The sequence below is a fragment of the Syzygium oleosum genome, unplaced genomic scaffold, assembly GCF_021117445.2.
Source record: "Syzygium oleosum isolate NSW1041296 unplaced genomic scaffold, Sole_v2.1 Sole_v2.07, whole genome shotgun sequence".
Taxonomy (NCBI): domain Eukaryota; kingdom Viridiplantae; phylum Streptophyta; class Magnoliopsida; order Myrtales; family Myrtaceae; genus Syzygium; species Syzygium oleosum.
This window is the reverse complement of record NW_026607491.1, coordinates 12,202,529-12,225,708: the sequence shown is the minus strand read 5'-3', so window position 1 is coordinate 12,225,708 and position 23,180 is coordinate 12,202,529. Positions and strand designations below refer to the sequence as shown.

The 23,180-nt window shown below is 39.2% G+C and overlaps 2 protein-coding genes and 1 pseudogene across 6 annotated transcripts; 2 read left to right on the top strand and 1 right to left on the bottom strand.

Moving 5' to 3' along the window:
* Positions 1 to 969: 969 nt before the first annotated feature.
* LOC115679323 (protein SRC2 homolog) lies at positions 970 to 2,965 on the top strand. Its single transcript, XM_030602944.2, has 2 exons — positions 970 to 1,629; positions 2,239 to 2,965. The coding sequence occupies exons 1-2, from the start codon at positions 1,170 to 1,172 to the stop codon at positions 2,781 to 2,783; spliced, it is 1,005 nt and encodes a 334-aa protein (XP_030458804.1). The 5' UTR covers positions 970 to 1,169; the 3' UTR covers positions 2,784 to 2,965.
* Positions 2,966 to 5,654: 2,689 nt separating this feature from the next.
* LOC115671438 (uncharacterized) lies at positions 5,655 to 6,953 on the top strand (annotated as a pseudogene).
* LOC115679168 (autophagy-related protein 18c) lies at positions 6,886 to 12,794 on the bottom strand. Of its 5 annotated transcripts, none has more exons than XM_030602792.2 (6): positions 12,668 to 12,794; positions 10,430 to 11,261; positions 9,863 to 10,121; positions 9,325 to 9,448; positions 8,169 to 8,248; positions 6,886 to 7,225 (listed from the first exon to the last, which is right to left on the bottom strand). In XM_030602792.2, exons 2-6 carry the CDS (start codon positions 11,207 to 11,209, stop codon positions 6,993 to 6,995), a joined length of 1,476 nt encoding a protein of 491 aa, XP_030458652.2. In that variant the 5' UTR covers positions 11,210 to 11,261; positions 12,668 to 12,794; the 3' UTR covers positions 6,886 to 6,992. The 5 variants fall into 5 exon arrangements, with proteins under 5 accessions (XP_030458652.2, XP_056169129.1, XP_056169131.1 ...); XM_056313154.1 differs by having other exon boundaries at positions 12,584 to 12,779; XM_056313156.1 differs by lacking the exon at positions 12,668 to 12,794 and adding an exon at positions 11,794 to 12,486.
* Between the last annotated feature and the right edge of the window lie 10,386 nt (positions 12,795 to 23,180).

Here is a 23,180-nt window from a genome sequence, read left to right as displayed (position 1 = left end):
CAGAATAGAATTCCTTTCTTTATGAGAACCACTTAGGAATTGCAGTTGTTGGCTATATTTTTTGTACTTCTTTAATAATTTTAAGAAAATTATATTCTCATTAAATTGTAGTCGTATAACTATTATTTCACGTCATTATAATGTAGATCCTCGATTCACAATAGTTTTGACGTAAATATCAATTAATTCTACTTGTTAAATTTTATTTTTTACTTAGTGTATATGAATATATAAAAGTGAAAAGATGTACTTTTTAATATTTTAACTTACATATTATGTTTTTACATGATTTTAAACGATGAAGATGCTTATAAAGTCATTTCCGCGCCAAACGTGGGTCAATGATCTAGTCAGATTGTAGGCCTTACTGTTTCCAACTTTCCGGATAAACATCGGTGGCCCAAAAGCATTTGACTATAGTGAAGTTCGTGTCTGAAAGGTTGAAAACCGTCCGCTCTAGATCCTTTTTCCTAACATTTATCTAATTTTTTTCGGCTTAATTAATCTCAACAAGGCACTAATTAATGATCCTTAAACTTTGACCGTATGTGTAATGTGATTTCTAAATTTTATGTTTAATAAATATTCAATTTAATCTCTGAATTATATGAAAATGTTCAATTTTGTCCTTCCATTTATTTTAGTTCAGAGACAACATATAGTTCAAGGACTACATGAACAACACCGAATATTTTCATATAATCCAAACATGGACCACATCGAACAATTTAAATAATTAAGGATCACATCGGGACTAAATTCAAGGACCATCTTCGTCATTTTCCCTTACTCTATTAATATGTACTAGATTATGCTTCATTAGTGATATGGCTAAGGTAACCTCAAGATTAATACAAGTGTAGATGTCATAATATGATTATATCCAAATCATTCAAATGAAGAGTTTAATCACTTAATCAAGTTATCGCATCGATATTAGCACTTTGATATATTAGTTTTGACAATTAGTAAAGTAGTTCAGTACAGCAAAGCGGCGCAGCAAAATCCTTCTTCTCCCCCTCGTTTCTGGTTTCTGCATCATCTTCTTCATCCAAGTAAGAAGAGAAAGAAGAACAAGCTCTCACCATCCAGGGTCACCACCAATCACCATTACAAGTTTCTTTGACTGTGGTTTAGCGAGAAACGATTTTTCTTTCACTAAGCCCACAATGGGAAAGATCTGCCTTGAAGTTTGCCTGATTTCAGCTCGTGGGCTAAACCAGTCCACGATCTTGTGGAACCGCCATTGGTTTGCTGTGGGATGGACAGATCCGAAGAACAAGTACTGCACGAAGATCGACTCTTCAGGGACTTCGAACCCAGTTTGGAAGACCAAGTTCTCAACTGTACTTGACAGTGACAACGGCTCAGCTCTTCAAGATCTGGTCTTGCAGGTTGAAGTTTATAGCAGGGACCCCGTTTTCTTGACAGAGAAGCTCCAGGGGACGGCTAGTATTGCTTTGAGAGAGTTTCTGGTGAAGCTTCACAGAAAGGGTGAAGCTTCAAGCTCAATGAATGGTGAAGTGGGGAGTTATCAGTTGAGGAAGAAAAGTTCAGGCAAGCCCCGAGGATTTGTGGATGTTTCCATTCGCGTGTCCGAGGAAGGAGATGAACCAAGTTTTTATACAGGTACCTTACATTTTTCTTTAGCTGTTTTTCATATTATTACACAAGTTAAACTTTGTTGTGCTGGAATAGAGAAATACTTGATGCAGAATACCTGGGAAGTCTTAGTAGGAGAATGTTTGAAGATCCATTAATTCCATCTATGGATTTTGTGTCATGTTCATGGACAATGCCAACCTTCTCTGCAACCAAAAAGCTTTTAAGATCGAAGTTATTCTATGGATGTTGTATCATGCTTGTTAGAAATGGGAGTGTAGTATTTATTTTTGTGGGAATGGAAATGAAAAATAAGAGAAATTTTTTCTGGCCATTTTCTTTTAGTGATTTTGTATCTTTTCCATCCTATCGTAAATTCATTTTTCATTTGAAAAGTTTCTCATTGCATTAGAATCCATCTCATTCCACTTGATATTCTGAGTCGTATTGAATATTGAATTCAATCGGCAGAAAAACAAAGGGTGTATAAAGAGAACCTCTATCTATACCGAAGTTCATTGGTCTTTAAATGATGCGGTCATCAATTGTTCTGTCGTCTGCAACAATCTCAGAAAATCAAGACTCAAGCTCATATTATTTGATTGGAAATAGTTTGATATGGTTGGGGTTTTGCAGGTAATGAAGGAGGAATAATGCTCATGGACAATAACAACCACCATGTCGACTTGGGCAGTGAGAATGCACTAGCTCCAGCTTTCCCAACAGGGCCAACACCATTGCCTCTCGCCGCTCACAAGCAACAAAACCGACAGAAAGTGGAACAACCCTACACGCACCCCACCCCATTCCCCATGAACTATGCCGACCACCGTGTTGGAGGGCCGAGCTACACTCCGGCGAGTGGTCCGAGCTATCGAGGCCCATTTCTAACTCCTCATTTTCCTCCTCCTCCTGCATTGGGCCCACCTCAAAGGGCCGGTTATTTGCCAGCTGCCCTTGCAAGAACGGACTATAACCCGGGGAGCTACATAAACATGCCGTATTCGGGAGGAGCGGTAGGACGTGGCGGGGTAGGGCGTGGTTTTGGACTGGGAGTAGGAGCTGGAGCGGCGGCGGCAGCTGGGGCCATCATGTATGGTGACAGTATTTTGTCGGGATTCGATGTCCCTGTCGGGATGCAGGACCCTAGCCTCACCATCTCCCTGGATCCTCTTTTCTGATCAACCAATAAATTAAGCTCCTGTGGGCTGTATTTATATCTATCCTGCTAGTAGGAGTTACCTGCATACCAAGTTTTGTTTTCTTAAATTGATTTCTTTGTATATAGTAAGGTTGTTGAGGCAGTTACCGCCGAACTTTCTTGTTTTGACATCACTTGTTTAGTGTACTATTTTATGAACTAGACGCACTGCTTCTTCTGTTCTTGGTACATAAAGAGGGGTAAGGGTTAAACTCGACATCACTTATTCAAGTTCTAATACTTGAGGAACAATACCTGGTATGGCCTCTCCAAGCTCTCCTTTTAATGCCCTACTATGTGATCCCAAAAGGATACGTACTCTGTTTTTCCTTCACTAAAAATCTCAAATTACTCTTGGCAGCAGGCTCTTCGACTGAAAATGAGCCAATAAAAGTGCCACTAGGATAGTACGGTGTCCAATGGGTTCCGGGAAATGTAAATGATGCGGCAATTCGATTACTTGATGGACATGGGCAAGCATGTGTATGGAACGTCTGTAGAGAAGAGTCTTGGTTCTGTTAAGTCATCGAGGTTGCGTTTTTGGTTATTCGCATACAAGGTGAGTTCGAAGAAAGGGGCAAGCTCATGGTGTGATGAGTACGCATACAAGGTGAGATTTCGAAGCGGAAGCAATCAAAGATGGAAAACAACAGAACTTTTGAGCCAAGTGGTTCCTGTTTTGGGTAGAGAGTCCAGAACGATGTCCTGGTCTTTGGCTTTGAAGTGTTGCTGAAAGGTGACAGCATTGGGAAGGAGGAAGCTTAGGAACCAGAACTTTTGGCGAAGGCATATATAATCATCATTGAATGTTCTCTCTGTGGGAAGTGAAGCAATGAGCTCATCTATGTCCTTCTGGTTCTGGTTCATCTATATTATTGTTCAGTGTTGCCTAAGCAAGAACCTAGGAAACAGACGGGACCAAATGTTGTTGAGTGTTTGGTCTTCCATTTTTCACTCCTTTAAATAGGTGGAATAAACATTATACCATGCTCGCTCACATTTAATAACCATACAAAACTGCACCATGATGAGAAATACCACAGGACAAAATGCAATTTCTCTCTTGGCTCGAGAGACATTCCTTTTCATTTCTTCGTCACAGCACACACACATTCACCCGAAGGACAATGCACATGATAGCTTCTTGCACACGTAGAAAAAGAAATGGACAAATACATCTCTCTTCTATTAATTCCACTCGCTCTCCTTGCACTGCCCCCACACACAAACACCATTAACACAAATACCAAGTCTCTCTTGAACACTCTGCAGACACTAAATGGAGTTTTCTGCTTATTTTCCCTCACACAATGCACGAAGAGGAACTCACCACTTATAAGAGCAAGGCGCGCTAGCACAGCCTCGAGATCTAAGACTTTCCTTCTAATCGTTAGTACACTTTGTAAGGCTGAGAGTGATTCTGGGAAACAAATCTATCGTGCACAAAAGCATTCACCATGAAATCCAGGTCTGTTGATGTCTTCTAACACTCCCCCTGGACACAGGCTCGAATCTCATGTTGTCATGGCTAGTAGCTTTTGATACTCTCACACTTGGCGGAGTTGAGACTTATGGTGGATATATCAGCCACTTAATAATTGCATTTACAGGCTTCACCTTTTGACAGATGAAATGATAGTGCACGTCCACATGCTTGGTTCTGGCATGAAATATTGCAGTTTCTGCCAAGCAAAAATCCGAAGAATCCACCGACAGAAGCAGATCTTTCAACAGTATAACCAACCATGTACTTTATTCAGCTTCGGTGGTTTAGTAGTGACACCGTTGGTTGGCTCTTGCTACATCATGATATTGCTTCCGATCTGAGTTCACACATAACATGCCAGCGTAAGCAACATCGCAATAGTCAACTAACTCACAGCTTTCGCGTTTCTCGTATAAAATGCTAAAATTAATCATTGCACTCATGTATCTCAATATTATGTGGATAGCTTCCAAATGTGACTTTCAGATTTTCATGAATCTGCTAACAACTCCCAACAGCGTAGGATGTCATGCTTCGCTAATGTAAGTAGTTTAGGCTCCTTACCGATCATCAAAGGCATAGTCACATCTCGCAAATCTTTACCTTCTTCAGCTCTTAACGTTCCATTTACCTCCATTTGCTCGAAGATTGGCTTACAGTCAAATCATGCCAAACTTTTGTAACAATTTCTTGGCATATCTTTCTTTGGCTTAAATAAACCGTCATTTCTCCGGTCTTTTTGTAAGCCTAATAAATGCTTAAGTTCTCCAGCTCCTTAATTTGGAATCTAATAGAGAAAGATTATTTCTGATTTGTCGAGTATCTTCCCTTTCATCTCTAGTAATAATTAAATCATCGGCATAAACTAGCACTATTGCCAATTTAACTTTTTATGCCTTGGCAAAGAGGCTTGAATCCGTTGATGTAACTGAACATGTGCTTTGCACAAGGAACTCCCATATCTTGCCATACCATGCACTTGGAGCCTACTTAGATCCATACAGAGCTTTACACTGCTTGCACCGAAACTTGGATGTGACCGACTCTCGAACCTCTAGCTTCCTCCATGTATATTTCTCAATCCATCTCTCCACGTAGAAAAACATTCTTCACATCCAGCTCTCATGTACGGCGATGGTCTTGGGGATTTGAAGTTCCTGTTGGGATACAGGATCCTAGTCTCACCATTTCCCTGGATCCTTTTTTCTGATCAAACAGTTATTATGCTCTTGTAGGTTGTATTTGAATCTGTTGTGCAAGCAGGAGTTACCTAGATATAAAGTTTTCTTTTGCATACGATGGTTTCTTTGCATGTAGTAAGATTTCCTTTAATGACCATCGGGCAAATCCAGCCCGTCCTTGCTTATGCCGGTTACGGCATGTAGACTCCCCGTGGGGGTGCAGCAGGGCCCCACCACTGAACCTGGGTAAGTCCAATGTGAGAACACATGGATGGGTTCAAACTAGGCACCCAAAGGTGGGATCGAAGCAGCACCATCACTCATGCATCGCCCTGTGAGGCAAAGCGTGGAGTGAGGATCGAGACCCTTACCTCCCAATTCTAAGAGTAAGATCTTGCCAACTGAGCTAAACTTTCTTGTTTCCATCATCTCGTGTTCTTTCCCATTTTCTTGTTTCTCTTCTTTTTTCTCTTCTTTGGGGTAGAATCTTTCCCATTCTTTTCCTGATATGTAGTGAAGCTAAGACTCTCATCTAAGTGAGGATTTGTGGATGTTTCAATTTGTGTGCCCGAGGAAGGAGATGAACCAAGTTTTTATACAAGTTCCTCACATTTTCTTTCATGTTTAATTAGCTGTTTTCTATATCTTTACATAAGTGAAGTGCTAGAATAGAGAGGTACTTGATGCAGAATAGCTTATATGTTTTGAAAGGATAGAATACTAAACCATCCATATCAATCCATTTGTGGAGTTTTATGGGTCAATCGGTTGGATCAACTGATCATATCTGGATTTAGTGCTCATGTCTGCCAAAATCAAAATTCTAGTTGATGTTATTTGATTGGTATGGTTGGGTTTTGCAGGTAATGAAGGAGGATAGTGCTCATGGACAATAACAACCGCCAGACGTTATAGACTTGGCCAGGGAGAATGCATTAGCTCTGGGCTCCAGCTTTCCCAGCAGGGCCAACGCCCTTGCCCCTTGCTGCTCACGAGCAACAAAACCGATAGAAATCGAAACCCAACACTCACCCCACCCCTTTCCCCATCATCTATGCCGACACCGCATCGGACCAAGCTACACACCGGCAAGCAGTCCGAGCTATCAAGGCCCAATTCCGACTCCTTGTCCTCATCCTGCATTAGGCCCACCTCAAAGGACCCGTTATTTGCATGCTCCCCATGCGAGAACAGATTATAACCAGGGGAGTTACATAAACGTGCCATCTTCTGGAGGAGCGACAGGACGTAGCTTGGGAGGGCGTGATTTCAGAATCACAGAGCGGTGGCAGCAGCTGGGGCCGTCATGTATGGCAACAGTCTTCTGTCGGGAGTTGACATTCCTGTCAAGATGCAGGATCCTAGTCTCACCATCTCCCTGGATCCTCTTTTTAATCAACCAGTTATTAAGCTCCTGCAGGCCGTATATGTATCTACCATTCAAGGAGTGACTAAGATACCAAGTTTTGTTTTCATACAATAATTTCCTTGTATATAGTAACTAGTAAGTTTGTTGCAGCAGTCACTGGTAAACTTTCTCGTTTCCATCATGTTTTGTTCTTTCCCCTTGCATCCGTGTATAATTCTTGATCCACCTTCCCCAAAGAAAAGCATTTTCACATCCAGCTCGAACGTATAGCAACCATCTTATGTGGGGTCTGATGTTCCTGTCAGGATGCAGGATCCTAGTCGCACTGTCTCCCTGGATCCTCTTTTCTGATCCACCAGATGTTAAGCACTGGGCTGCATTTGTGTCTACATGCAAGTAGAAGTTACCTCGCTACGGCGTTTTGCTTTCAGACAATTTTTTCTTTGCAAATAATGAGATTGTTGCAGAAGTCACTGCTACAGTTTCTTGATTTCATCGTGTTGTGTTCTTTCCCCATTCCTTTTCTCTTCCTCTTTAGGGGTAAAAAGCTTTCAGCTTCTTCGACCAATGAGTTAATGTTAAATTCCGGCTTTAACTATCACGGAATCTGTAAAATTGAACCAACACTATGGTCATCTTCAATGACGAGCTAAAATAGCACGGAGGAAACTCATTGCAGCAAGAGGCATTCAGGTCCCGAATTGACGCAGTCTATTTCACAGGGAAGTGAGCAAGATTCATGACAATGGGGCAATTTTGCACACAATGCACTCTGACAATGGGGTGACCTAATGAGGTGATAGCATTTTAGGTTTTGGGGACATGTTATCTGAAATATTATTGGGATGGACAGAGTAATTCTATCTAATAAAAGTTTCATCGACCACTAAACAGGCCAGTTGGGTCACCACCGGGTGAAGCCATTGACACTCTTTGCAGGAATTGTATAATCCCCATGAGATTGGCCACGAATCTTCACTTCTCAAGTAGGAACCAGCCATAATTTATGTCCTAATACAAAGTCTTTAAAGATTTATCTGTCATGATAGCAAAGAATGACGCTCGAAAGCCAAAGAGTAACCACATTTACAAGTTCAACGATAGCCATTCAAAGTTATACTTTCAACTGATTTTACTTCATGTACATATGCCACTGGCCAGTAAATACTAATGCACCGCGATCACAAGTAGATGCGTTCAACATATCTATGCAAGATAAGTAGGGCAATCATTAAGCCACCTTGCAATCTTATGTACACTTTATACATCATAAAATTCGAAAATAGAGAGAGCGTGTTCAATGCTGTTGACAAACCTATCTAGGCTTACTTGCACTTGTAAGAAAACGATTATATTCCTGCTGCACCATTTGCCCTCCATTAACTGGATCAAAACTGCACCTGTAGAAACTGAAAATACATGGAGAAAAAAATGCGTTAGAGAGAGAGAGAGGGGTAAAATCTCTCAAAATGATCAATTAGAGTCAAAACTCTTAAGTTGTGAAGGAAAAGAAAAACATCGCTACATCGAAATTGAAAAGCACATCGTGCATGCTTTTCAAAAAATCAGGAACAAGTTTGCCTGACAATGTGAAGGAACTAGATGTTTTAAAATCCCAATGCTCCATCACCAAATATCATGTCTTCACCTTCCAAAGCAAGGGAAAGGGTGAACGGTGAGAAGAGAAGCGGTTATGGGACCAAAGTATCAAAAGCACTTTCAGGAGTAAGTGGGATTGTTCACTAGGAAGTGAAGCACCCCGCATTTTCCGTATTTCTTAACCTTCACCATTTTTTCCCTCGTCAACTATTTCTTTGAGGTGACTCATGCAATAGCTTGCTATTTTTTACGGGTTCAGCAGTGACTCGTGGTAATTATCTACTCGCAGTGTAGTCATCTACCCCAATTGTGCAAATAAAGTTCAACAGTTTCATCTAGAAAAGCTATAAAGTAGGCCATATGTCTGGATAAACCATTGGACTTTCATTGCAGTGCTACGACTTACTTACATGCTTTCCCTCAACCCACTCAACTTATATCTTGACGTTGAATAAGAGAAACTCATATGGTAGCTTCATTGAATAAATACCATATCCCTCGTCCAAATGCCAGATCCAGTTATTAATTGAGAAAATGAAAAAGTAATAGCCTACGCCAACTGCTTCCTTTAAGCAAGTATCAGAAAAAGTTGATCAGAAGATGATAAGAGAGAGACCACCATCACATAGTTCTCTTCCAAATCAACAGGGAAAAAAACACATAAGGACGGTTAGAAGACAGCCGGCATTTTGCAGAAAAAAGAAAAGCCAATAAAAGTGTTATATCACAGAAATAGCTAGAGGGGAAGCATTGCTTCAGATAATGTAGCCATTTCATTGCTTAGAAATGAAACAGAAAATCCAGAGGTCGGCTTTGCAGAATTGACCTGAAAGACAGAAAAGAAAATCGACAAAACTAACTAGAACAACACTAGGAAAACCTTTACCTCCCATCCATGCCAATGATTATTACAGTATTTTGGGATCCAAAAGCTGCAACAAATTGAGTCTCTTCGGGTAAGTGGAACTGGGCAAATGACCATTCTGAGCTAAAATATTTTGGTAAGACCCCTGGAAAAGAAGGCAGAATCACAAAGACATCAGAGAGAAAGTTCCTACAGAGTACATTCTGTCTCAAGAGTCAAGGTACATATTTATGCAGCATATCAAATTCCGGATGTTTTGATGAGAAGAGCCCGAAACCAACAGATGCATTTCTTAAAAGTCCAAAATATGTGCTTCACTTAAATCCCAAGCAGCTACAAATAAAAATGTCCAACCCATCGAATATTTCCAGACATAATGCATTTGGCAACATCCATACCCTCATTAAGGTATTTTCTCAAACTTCAAACCAGATCGTGTAAAGCTATCCTTCTGTTTCTCTACAAATTAGGCTAGAAATTCAATCGGACATGTAAGGAAGCCATCAGGCATATCGGCTCCATTACTACTATTCCTACTCAAAGATATTTCAAACTGTACCTCTCATAAAAGACAATGATGAACCTGGATTGGCACCAGTGCTTGTAGAAATGAGGGCATCAAGCGAAGTAGAAGAATTCTGGAAAGCTAGTGCTGGACTTTGAGAGATGTCTGAATGTGCAGGAGAATCCTCGCCTGCTACTCTGACTCTGAGACTAAATAGATGGACAGTACCTTTATCACTAGACACAGCCAACCACTGAACATTAGGCGAGAGGGCAATGCTGTAAATTTCAGCTCTGTCCACTCCTCTACGTACCTATTGAAAAGCATAAGAAATGAATAAGAGAACAGTTAGTTTGAATGTGAATCCAAACCTAACAAGACCCTATAGATGATCATTCACTGTAATAGGTTTGCATTCGCATGGTAATTGACTCCAAATCAAAAAATCGGTTCCTTATAACCTAGGTTGAAACATCGTCAAAAAACTGCCTTTGCCATTTTCATCCGATACCTTCATATACCTAGCAAATAAAATGATTTCTCCACCAGCATATCCTTCAAAATGCAATGATTTAAGAAGGAGAATAAACTCAGTAGGTGAATTTTTGCATGGCCCATTACCTCTTGCAACCGAGTTCCATCCATCGTGTTAAATATTCTTATCAGAGTACCCTTAGCACTAGCAGTTGCAAGAAGCAGCCCATCCATTGTCAAGGTTAAGCAAGCCACCTGAGAATCATGTGCATTGATGAATTTCGTCATACGAAGTCCAAAATGCTCGATCCGAATCTGTCCTCGACGAAGACCAGGGCAAGCTAAAACAATTGCATTCACATTCTGAGAGAGGCAACAGAGTCCCCTAGGATTCGCCACAGTTTCAATTTGATGGAGCAGCTTCAAGTCCATAAAATTGTGTACATATATCTTGTGCTCAAGGACAACGACAATTCGATCCCGTCTTAATTTCACACCACGAACTTCTGACCTAAACGCAAATTCACCGATGCACCGGCTCTGATGATCATCCCAGATTAGAACTTTATTTGGCGGATACTGGGAATTAGCAGCACCACCAACGAGAGCTAGAATGTTGCAACGGAATAGCATCTCAACAATTTTAAATCCCCCACTTTTCAAGTCTCGCCTAAAAGTCTCCTTAAAGGGCTCACAATTATAGATACGGAAGCCTCGGTTCGTGCCTGCAGCAAAGCAACCATAGTCCTGATTCCAAGACACCGATAGTAGCTCCGTTTCATCGTTGTCATTAAATTCTTGTTCAGGCTGCGCAAATGACCCGGAAGCCCCAGAAATAGGAGAATCATAACTACCAAGCCTTGCTGGTGGCAGCATACCATGTGGCGTTGAAACGGTAGAGCTCATGGAGGAGGAGGGAACAGTCATCAACAGTATATTTAGTAAGGCTATGGGAAGCAAGACTACCACATGTAAGATTCTGCCATCAAAAGGTGTAATATCAATGAGCTGTACTATCTCAAGAATCCTTACAAATAACTTAGGATTTTGTCTATTATCAATTGTAGGAATATGCTAAGCACAAAGTCAAACATTTAAATGACGATGCAACTTAAGAAAAGGTGCGGTACCTCCATGGAACTTACATGAAGTGAAAGTACAAATAAGTGCAAGCATTTCTAAGACCCCAACACTTCATCTACTAACATTTTGAAACTGCTGCACATGATTATCGAACAGAACGCAAAAAGGCAATAAAGGAAGGTATAAAACCAAGAGCACTGTCAAGGCTGCATCTCCCAAACAAACTAAGCAAAAATAGTATTTGGCATTGGACAAGAAAACTGCATATCAAAAGAGAACCGCTATTATGCAGTACATTGGTTATGGAAGAAACTCTATCGCTCTATCACCTAATAGCTGGCTTTAGGAATAAATTCTTCTAAGAGTCAAATCAATCGGTATCCTAGCCAAAACCGTGCTTCTCATCTAGATCCCAGATAGTGGAGCACCTGAGAAAAGATTAGCAATGAGGCGGGATTTCAATCATCAATAGACTTCCAATGTAAGAACCTGTTTGGCAGGCCAGTGTCAATACAATGCAGCCAACCAAAGAAAAGGCTACACATGGGCAAGAACAAAATCACCAGTAGACTTCATAAGTTGCGATGATAAGGGTCGATAGAGTTCCCAACACATCAGGGAAAGATGCTAGATTAGAATTTCTGGTAAGACTTCAAAAGGTGAGACCTCAACCGTCGAGCCAACATTTACAAGAGTGAAGCCACTGAAGGCGAGAGCAGTAGCGGAAGCTCGGTGAGTTACCGTGTGAAATAAAGTCATACGCCGGTCACCCAAGAAAAACTTTAGCAGTGACACAAGCCTCTACCTAAGCTCCTGGGAGTCAGTTCCCGTAGAGGGTTAAGATGGAAAGCAGACAAGCAAGCGAGAGCCACGCCATCGTTTTGCGCTACCAGCAAGTTAACCCAGAAACCCAATTCACGTTCTTGAAAGATACCCAGCTCGTATCGATCGAATTTGAACCCCAAACGATGGGACACGCTCCAGACCATTTCCCAAACCGCACTCCGGGACACACCGAAGCTCGAATCACAAACGAGAAAACACGAAAACCAAAAACAGAACCCAGCTGCCCAGATAGTGCACGAATTGGAAATGCACACAATTCGCGATGAATCGGCTAACGGAGGGAGGGGCCGGCGGTTCGAATCTTCGACAGGTACGGAACGATGATGCGACGTTGAAGACGAATTTGCAAACGAGGAAGAAGAAGAAACGAACCCACGAAGAGGGACAGAGCCGCCTGCGAATTCCGGAAACAGCAGTCGCGAGAAGTTGGGCTTCCGGAGAGAGATCGAGCTTTACCCTTCGCCGGATCGTGATTCGCCGCCGATCGGAAGGGAGGGGGTGGCGCTGGACAGGAGGAACAGGTCGCGCACCGAATCGCGAGACAGAGACGATGGAGTAAAAAGACAACGACGATATTTCTTTATTTTTTAAATTGTTTCGAGTCGGTTGTCCAGGCGATTCTATCATCGTTTCTGTTCTTTTTTTTTTTTTTAAGGATAATAACACGAATCATCCCTAAACTTTAATATCATGTGCAATGTATTTTTCAACGTGATCTCTAAACTTTTTCGAGTGTGTAATGTGGTCCATGAACTTTTGATCTGTTCGATGTGATTCATAAACTATTTAGTCCCCAGATTATGTGAAAACGTTTAATGTTATCCCTGAACTTGAATTAATAGAAGGGTAACGTCCAATTTCTTCATATAGCTCAAGAACTAATTTGAACATATGCCAAAATTCTAGTAACCATATGGAATAAATTAAAAGTTTGGGGATCACATTGTATGTTGGGTTAAAATTTAGGGACCACATTAAAAAAATTAAAAATTCAGGAATCACATCGCGTATTAGGCTAAAGTTCAAGAGCCATATCGAACAAATTGAAAGTGAAGGGACCACATTGCATATTGAATCGAAATTTAGGAATCATTTATGTCATTATTCATATATTTTAAGTTGTCTTCATTTTTTTTTATTTTGTAAATATTTTTGCGAAGATTATCTTAATATGTTGTGTGAATATTATTTATTCAAATATTTTTCCCTTATTATTCTTTTGGGCCGCCCTCTGTTCGGCCCAATATTCTTCCACGGCCCAAAATGATGCTGCTTTCTGGGAATCTATTTTTGAGGTGTTGTGGTGATGAGGTTCAAGGTCAAGTTTTGTATGTTATTCTTCGAACAAAAAAAAAAGTTTTGCATGTTATTCAATATAAGTCAAATTTGTCTTCAGATGTAAATTCTTTGATGAGTTTATCGAATTTTATAGAGATGCCTTGCAAATAAAAAATCTGCACCAAGTGGTCTTGAAATAAGCTCTGGAAAGTATCGATTTCGTCGGTTGATTCATTTAAAGCTGTAAAATATCATATGAGTTTATGATACTTAAATGCACCAATGCATGTTTCATCAGGTTTCTTGTGAGGAAAATTATTTACTTAATGCCCAAAAACTTATGAGCTCGGGTATAGATAAAAGCTTTCTCCTCATATTTACATTGATTTCCACTAGCACTATACATGGATATGTTGGAATGCACCTAATGTACTACTTTTGATCATTTCAATGAATGTCACTTGGTAATTGTCTAAGGTTGGGCAGTGCAACACCAATCACAATTCACATGAATTACTAACATAGGTTCCCTGAATTTAATTGAGTTTAATTATCCTATGTGCAAGTTGCTAGAAGCATATGTCTTCCAATCAAAATCCAAAGTTGGTCTGCCAAACCCTAACATCTGATCTAAATAAAAATATAATCTAGTTTAATAATTAAAGATTATGATCGAAAAAATTGCGCAAAAGTTCTTGACCCTAATATATGATGCAATTGACTCCTAAATCATTTCAATTGGTGCACCTACATCCTAAACTTTTTATCAGAAAGTTTAACCAAGTCTAATTATGTTCGGTAGAAGTGATTAGAAAGTAATGAAAAAATTATGAGAGGAGAACAGAAACGGCACATAAATGTGGATTGGGTAAATATATTGTTTAGATGCAAGCGAGGGAAGAGAGGGAAAATAATATATTATGAGATAAAGATCCTTTTGCACATTTAAAGATAGATTTAAAATAAGGATATAAATGAGAAAAAGGAATAACATTGTTTATTAATACTCAAATCCCTCGAAATGTACATAAAATTTAGTTTACTAATCCTTCCTAATTTCTCCCGGTCCCTCGTAATCCTTTTCTTGTTTCCCTTGAAAAAAGAGGTTCGATTTTAAAACCCTTTCTCGGCCCTCATAACAACCGTAGTAGCTAAGGGCCAGCAAGTCGAGTGGAGTCGTAACAAAATAGCCATTGTTGGGTCGAAAAAATACGACGTAAGGCTCTTTCGTAGACAAAGTTTTAGTATATCAAGCAGCCAATTTTCATCATTATTCATCGGTGGAACTTTATTATTATTTTCAAAGAAACGGTGTTAAGATTCTATTCTATCAATCAAAAGGTCTAGAAATCGATTGCATTAGACTTTTCGGTAAACTTTTTCCCCCTTATATCTCAACCACTATTCACTCACAAATTTTCATGATGTGCCAAGATTTAATTTAGAGGAGAAGCCATCAAAAGAATTACTTGGAGGGTATAAAAATTAAATCATAATTCAGGTGACAAATAAAGAAGAATAATCTCTTGGAAGGATAAATGCATGAGGCATTCTTGGGAGACCCATCTTTTAGCACGAACACGAATCCATCAAACTTTAAAGTGTCCATCTACACATCATTCAAGATTGTAACAAAGCATTCATAGCACGGTGGCCCTCTAATCTGACTTACCTTGTTGTTCTTTAGGCTTAATCTGGGACCAGCATATGCCTAATCAATTTTTTTATTTTTAAAGTGTGCATAGAATGGTGCCATTGCACTACTTTGAAGGTTTGTACTTGTAACCTGATGAGTAATTATAGTATACGTTGACAATGTCAGAAAGAAAATACAAATGCGGCCTTTTCAACTATTGATTTGAGAGAATGGATAGTCATAATCCTCAAATTAATGATGGATAAGGCCAATCATGCGATATATGCTCAAGTTTTCTTGAATTGGATGCCCCAACAAAAAATAAGGAACTCATAAGTCGAATGTCTATGCATAGTCATCTCCATGAGGCCGAATTTTAAACCAGATAAATAAAGAGAAATCTCTCATCAAAGTCTCATATTTCAGAAAGAAAAACATTCTCATATAAATTTTTTTTTATGTCTACGAATTTAGTGAGCAATTTTTTTTTTGGCAATTCATCATTTGGTTTTGCATTACTCATCAAGAAAATGTACAAGTATGAACAGCTGCTTGTGCCCACTTACTAGTACAAACAACTAGCAATCTGTATCCCATCTCTCACAGAGTTGCCTGTGGCCCAAAATAATTTTGTTTTTCACGGACTTAAATGCATTTATCCTCCACCTAATGTCACTAACAATGTTACTAAATATTATTTAATTCCAACATATGTACAAATTCGACAAAGGACTCCCAACACAAACATTTATTCAAATCCAATCATGGACTCCCTAAAACCCAATTAAATACATTTGCCAAACTAGATATAAACCTTAAAATTTGCATATCACCGGATGTCAGAGAGTGAAAGAACCGCCCATTTCTTATTTTTTAAATAATTAGGAGAAAATCCTCTCTTAATTCGACACTAATCTCATCCATAGCAGACACTTCATTTACGGCACAAGCGCATGTGCGCAGAGATCCGACTATCTAAAAGCCCTTGGAACACCCTACCAGCCTGATGAACTTGTATATCCAACCCTCCAGCCTTTAGCATATGATCCATGACCTAAAGTAATTTGCATGCAGTTAATAGAATTTGAACAAATGACCTCTTTGTTTACCGTAGGCCGTTCCATCGTAGAGAAGATGCAACTCTCTCTGAGTCAGGTCCATGGTTTTAGAAAATGTACGACATAGAAATGGCTAAAGTACTACTTTAGAGCAATTTTTTGGTAGTTAAAGCCGTTATAATCATAGTTGAACAGATTGTGTAGTCACGCTATGGACATGAAAGGATGCGTTTATCTCGTGTTCCTACAGTGGGTTAGCCACAGATGAATGAGAACAAACTCTAGATTGGATGCCCTTTAGTATGGATCAAAGTTGGGAAAGAAGCATATGTATCATTTCCCAGGCACAAAACAAAAGCCCAAAAAACCCTATTTGCCCATTGAAATAATGTGTTAAAAGGAGACATTGAAATCACAATTGACGGGATATGGACATCGCAAGTGTCAAAATTTTCGTACGGCACACACTTGAGTACCATGATTTTTTTTTCAATCACTTGAGCGCCATTGCTTTACAAAAATATTCACTTGAGTCTCGTAACTTTCAATTGATCACTTAAATGACATAACTTTTTAAAAACATTTGCCCAATTGCCAAAAACCCGATATGGCAGTTTTTAATAAAATTATGACACATTTTGAAAAGTTACATGAGAGTAACGCAATATGAAAAAAAGCATTAACACTCAAGTGAGCACAAGCGATCGAAAATAAAATTATAGCACTCAAGTAAGCGCTCAAAACACTTGTGATATTCTTTTCCTGCAATCGACTATATAAATCAAGAAAAAGACGTATTCCTTGTGGTTAAAATGTTCATATGATCCTATTAAGAATCAACAATCCATCAGTCTAGAATCTAGGCATATATATATATATATATATATATATATATATATATATATATATATATATATATATATATATATAATGTAAGAATGCTTGGATTTGTAACCGTGGATCTCTTTGTTGTCACTCGAGACTTGACAGTCACATAATATAAGTGACAATGCAACTTATGAAGGATATTCTACTATAAGAAAAATACAACCCATTATTCTTTCCGTTTGGTAAATAACCATGAATCCGAAGTTACATCGACAACCTCAAAATGAATTAAAATGTGAGACAACCCAAACAGATAGCTTAAACATAGAATCATCTGCAGTCGATGATACAAGAAATTTGATCTGTGTATCATAAACTCCACTCACACAATCAAATCAACTTCTTTGGTGAAGAACTAAAGACGGTTACTCCATGTCCTAAGGGTATATAATGCCACATAATTAATAATTGCAGAAAAGTGCAGTTTCACATCGTGTCAATTACCAGCTAAATACCCATTAAGGACTATAATTTTCATTAACCTTACAGCTCACAAGGCAGAAATGCATATCAACTTAGCCTATCCATCGGCTCAAAAGTTTCTCTTCCATTTCGCAGTTGTTTCCTTCATCTTTTTGTGGTTTTTTTAATATATTGTCTCTGCCGTCTCAAGAAACATTGCTTACCTTTCTTCTCTTCTGCTAGGGCAAAACTAGAGAGAGAGAGAGAGAGAACCCTAGGAGAGAGAGATGAGAATGACAAGAGCAAAAGCTGCTATCTCTGCACAAACCACAGGTGCAAGTGCAACACCAAAAGACAAATAGCCATCTGTGAAACACCTCCTGTACGCTAAACAAGTATAAGAAAGAATCTTACACCTAATTGCAGAAGATAAAAAGCTAAAAAAAGTGATATGAAGCAACAATATATTAGCTTAACTAGAACAGAGAACGAGGAGTTCAGATTGTTTATTTTCGGCCAAACCTCTATATGTAACCGCCACTTATAAAACAACTTGGAGTTTTTTTTTCGGTCTGTAAAACAACTTGGAGTTTTTTTTTTTTTGGTCAGCAAACAACTTGGAGTTGAGAAGTTAAAAAGAGCCATCAAATATTACAAGGACGAAACAAGAACCACACACCATTGGCATAAGATAATGCCAAAGACCACATGGCACGGTCCCTCATGGGAATATATTAAAGAAAGGAAGAAATTATACACATTTGTCATTGTATCGATGAACTCAACGAACTGAGGATTTTCAATACGAAAAAGCACAAACCAGACTCGTACTTGCGACTGCAACTAGTATTAAAAAAACCTAGTTCCACATCAGAACCCTAATAAAAAAGATTTGATGCACCTTTAGATTCATCATCTTCTTCGAGGTGGAATGAGAGGCCGCATGGTGCCGACGCATTGTAATAACTTCTTGAACTTTTCTTAGAGAGGGATTAATTTAATTTCATTTAATTTCCAAGAAAATATCGTTTGCTTCAAACTATGAAATCCTACCCCCAGTTAGCTCCAAGTTCCAACACATCATAGACCCACTAGAGTAACAAAAAGCTGGTCTTTTTTTTTAAGTATTGGAGGAGAGTTGGGGAGTTGCATGGGAAAATGAGCAATCAACGCAGGTGTTATGGAGATTAAAGGCAAAGAAACCAGAGGAATTTTCCTATTGAATCCTTCACCACAAACCCTTTCCTTCGAATTACAGACTGCGTATCAAAAGCTACGCTTATGTCGCAGCACTTCCGATCAAACACATATTGTTGTCCAATTCCTTTAAAGAAAAAAGGACATTAAGGGTGATTCATATCATTCTATCTTTGATATGTTACTAGAAGAATTCACAATTGTCATAGTCATATGATATGATCACAAATACTTAATAAGCATTTGCAAAGAAATCATACAGATACTAAGTAAAGCACTCCTCGACCCAAAGGATGGGAATATACAAGGTCAAAATTGAAGGACTATAGTGCGAGCAAAATGGAGGGAATATAACATAGCAACATGGTGTTCTTAATAAGAACTCTTTCGCAGCCGCAGAAGAAAACTCCCTCTTTGCAGATGAAGGGCTTAAACACAGGCTGAATTTAAAAGGTGTTCTTATGGCGGAAAAGGAGAAGCAGTACTTGATACGGTAAACCATTGTCTTTTCACTTCCATTGATCCAACATTAATCCTCCGATGAGACAAGGCAAGATGGACTCTCAAACACCCTAAGTTGCAGAGCTGATGCTATTTGGTTATTAAGCATGCAATTCGAAACTGCGATGTACACTCACTGTTGCTAGCACATGCTAAGACTCGCATACCAGATTGAAAACGATCGAATAGAAATCATCCGAGAGAAAAGAGGTATTGGAAAGGATGAAAGAGTGCCAAGAAAAAGTGGTGAAGGAGCTCCCTTCAGTCCAAGCAAGGAAAAGAGGAGAGCGAAATTATCTCCCGCATCATTCACACGGTCAATAGTAGATCCACATGATTTCTACTGATTGATCAAATGAATGAGTCGGCAGAAAATTCAACCCCGATCCCTCCATGAGTGGACTGAAGGAAGCTCTCTCTCCCACAATTTCTCCAAGGCAAAATTGCACTAAAACTCAAAGGATCGAATTCTACAGGAAACAATGTCAAAGAAGAGTGTACTCATACTAGCTCTCAGAGCACAGATTTCTAGATGCTTGAAGCAACCCGTAAAATGAAAGCAATTGCACGAACATGCCGTTGCAACCAAATTCTACTAGCTAGTTTCTCCTGATTCATACAAATGGCAGTTAATCAACTGAAGCTTACCGGAAGAAGTTTCTCTAGAAGGCTCCATTCTGCATTGTGCACACGACCAGCTAGAATTAAAAGATAGAAAGTTTCCCCACTTGACATCGATGGTAACAACCAAATGAACAAAATCTTTATGGAAGACATGTAATGCTTAAAGCAAAAGAGAACCAGAGAAAATTGTGGGTATTATTTCCCATCCATAACAAGCATAATCTTGGAAGACCATGCTTCCAGAATCGGTTGTGCAAGCAAACAGAGGAAAATAAATGACAACATTGAAATGGAAGAACCTTTAGCAAAATGGTGGCATCAAGAAACATCACTAGTCTGACCTTATTCTACAAGTATCAATCATCAGATGCTTAGCAATATGAACTTGACAACGGCACGAAGCAGTGTAACAGTCGAGAGGGTAATAAAAAGCGAACCCAATGATCGTCAGTGTTGCTACATCTAACTCTTATGGTGCACAATACGAATTCTTTTGACCAAAGAAAACCCTAGCTACAATGTGATCACACGCTCTGGAAGAGTAGATGCAAGCAACAAACAAGTACAAGAGTCAGCCATAAAATGATAGAAGGACAGATCATCGCCTCATGAACAAGAGACAAATGGGCAACTGACAAACCTCTTTACAAGCGGAAAACCACCGCCAGTCACAAGCTCAGATTGTGGTTGAACAAACATAAATACATACAACATATGAGAAACACATATAGTGAACCTCAATGAAGAACTGACAGATCACATCACAGGCATAAATACGCGGAGAAAGAAAAGGAACTTACTTCTTTGGGCAGGGTTGGATGGAGGGTACAAACTTTATGACTAAGCACATTCTATTTCCCTCCGGGCAAAAGCAAGGAGTGAGCTGAAAAATACAAATTTGAAAAAAGAAACTTTTCTACAGAGACTAATGCCCTAATTAACAACTTTGCATACTAGGTGCAAAGCAATGAAGACCTAAAGCTATAATTAGCAATAAGAAGCTATTATCCTACAAAAAAAAAATCAGGGCCACAGGGGAAGAAAAATCAGATTAAAATAATCGATAGAGCAAAGCTCAAAGTAGAAGAGGTCAACTCCACTGGTGCTTCATAAAGTTCACGGTGTGTGTGTGTGTGGCTGGTTTCCAGCTGTTGATCAAACCCTAATAAAAATCTTCATCCCAGTATTTGGCGTGGTGATGCTGTGCAGACCTATGTATGCGCACACACATATATGTTGATATAGCATGTGCCCTCATCCTACCACCACAAGAGCTAGCTAAGAACACTACTAAAAACATAATGAGAGAGTCGGGTGGGGGTGGGAAGGCGCCTATTGTGAGTTCTGACATAGAGAGAGAGGTGGTGAGAATGAAAAAGAAGGGCAACAGGAGGCAGACTATAAAAGAGGAACTTGCAGAAAATAAGGAAGATGATGGGTCACAGTCTTCATGAGAGAAAGAGAGAAGAGAGAGAGAGAGAGAGATGATGGGTCATAGTCTTCATGAAAGTCAGAGACAGGAAAGTGACACAAGATCTCAGAAAATCCAACACACTGGAGATTAAAATGACTATGAAAGAGAGAGGGGGGAGACTTTTCTTTTTCAGACACTCCCAGGAGTGTCTTGAGTGTCGAATATGATAATGTAGACAAAGAAATGAAACGTTTGAAGGGACCGTCACAGCGTGACGAAGCCAAAGCAACTCCATTTTTGCTTCAAAAAGCAAAAAGACAGGTCTGTCTTTAGCCAAGAATCAAAGTGAATGATGCTAGATCATGACTTATAAGAGAAATGGTAGAGGTTGTGTGTGTCCTGTGACAAGAAAGAAAGGAATCAAACCCCTTTTTATCTCTCTCTATCTCTCTCTGGTCATCACTGTAACCCTAGAGCTGGTGATGCTGGCAAAAGAGACTTTTCTTGCTTTCTTCTACAAAACCTGAATATGCGGAATAACCCAGACTGTGCCTTACAGTTCTTGGACAAGATAGCTCGAGTCGGACGTAAAATAATACTTATCCCCTCATAAAGAAATTCATTTTTTCCATAGAAAAAATAAATTATGACAATTGTTAGAAAAAGAGAAAGAAAGTCTTGCAGAAAAAATGGGTGTTCAGGGAATCATTAGTCTTGCCAACTAAAAAGTTAAATGAATTATCGTAATCATGATTCACGAGCACCGAAATGTGAGGGAAAGGAGAAAAGAAAGATGCAGGTCTGAGATAAGCATTTGAGGACAAGGAAAAGGATGAAAATCCTCCATATTTGTGGACAGTATTCCAGAGTTTCTGGTCTTTTTCATTACATGCTCTGACTTTGCAATTGTATTGTTGACTGCTAAATGGGCCTTCAGATTTTCTTCTCGGAAGTTTCAGCTAAAAACACGCATAAATCTTTGGCAAAAGGCGGCCAGAGCCCAAACTTCCTTTACTTCTTTAATTTTTGGCTTAATACCCTACAAGACCCCTAATTTTGTTCAAGTCTCTAGGATTAATTCCAAAAAAAAGCACCAATTTTAGGTCGAGAGATAATTTTGGCCCGAACTTTTTTTTGTTCCATAAAAAAGCATCAACTTTAGGTCGATGGACAATTACGGCCCGAACTTTTTTTTGTCTCGTAAAAAAACACCAACTTTCACTTAAATCCCAAATCTGACCCTTATTGACTTAAAATCATTGATTTTTCAATTTGACTATTCCACCTTAGCAATAAATCCACGTGACTTGCTGACTGGATTTAAAGTATTATTCATTGTCTTATTCTCTGAACCACTGCTTGAAGAATAACGGTGAAACTGTTCGCCTCCTTCACTTCACCGACAAGTCAAAAATATCTCCAGATTGAATCTTTCTCGCCAAACTTTGTCGTTTTGTCGTAATCTGAAGCTGTAGATCACCGTCCATCGACAGACGCCATGGAAGAGATTCGCCAGGCTCACCACCATAACTTTTTTTCTCAAACAATGGTAACTTCAGACAGAAAGTCAATGGGGGGCCAAATTTGGGATTTAAGTGAAAGTTGGTGCTTTTTTACGAGACAAAAAAAGTTCGGGCCAGAATTGTCCCTCGATCTGAAGTTGGTGCATTTTTACGGGACAAAAAAAAGTTTGGGCCATAATTGTCCCTCGACCTAAAGTTGATGCTTTTTTTATGGAACAAAAAAAAGTTCGGGCCAAAATTATCCATCGACCTAAAGTTGGCGCTTTTTTTTTAAATTAACCCCTCCATTCTATCGTAAACTTTTTTCGCCTCATGAACAACTTTCAACTTTTGGTTCAATCCCAATTCTACTCTAAACATTTTTTGTCTCTTAAAAAACTACTAACTTCTACTTGAGTCTCATATCTACCCTCGTTAACATTCCGTCCAAAATTGCCCTTAGCAATGT

Bases quoted from the DNA above. Each gene is read 5' to 3' on its own strand.
- LOC115679168 (XM_030602792.2), bottom strand. From the start codon at position 11,209: ATGACTGTTCCCTCCTCCTCCATGAGCTCTACCGTTTCAACGCCACAT. The intron at 8,249-9,324 runs GTAAAGGTTTTC...ATGTATTTTCAG, and splicing joins ATCATTGGCATGGATGGGAG to TTTCTACAGGTGCAGTTTTG. The intron at 7,226-8,168 runs GTAAGCCTAGAT...ACTTGCATGTAG, and splicing joins TCGTTTTCTTACAAGTGCAA to ACACAAATGCAGCCCAGTGC.
- LOC115679323 (XM_030602944.2), top strand. From the start codon at position 1,170: ATGGGAAAGATCTGCCTTGAAGTTTGCCTGATTTCAGCTCGTGGGCTA. The intron at 1,630-2,238 runs GTACCTTACATT...GGGGTTTTGCAG, and splicing joins TGAACCAAGTTTTTATACAG to GTAATGAAGGAGGAATAATG.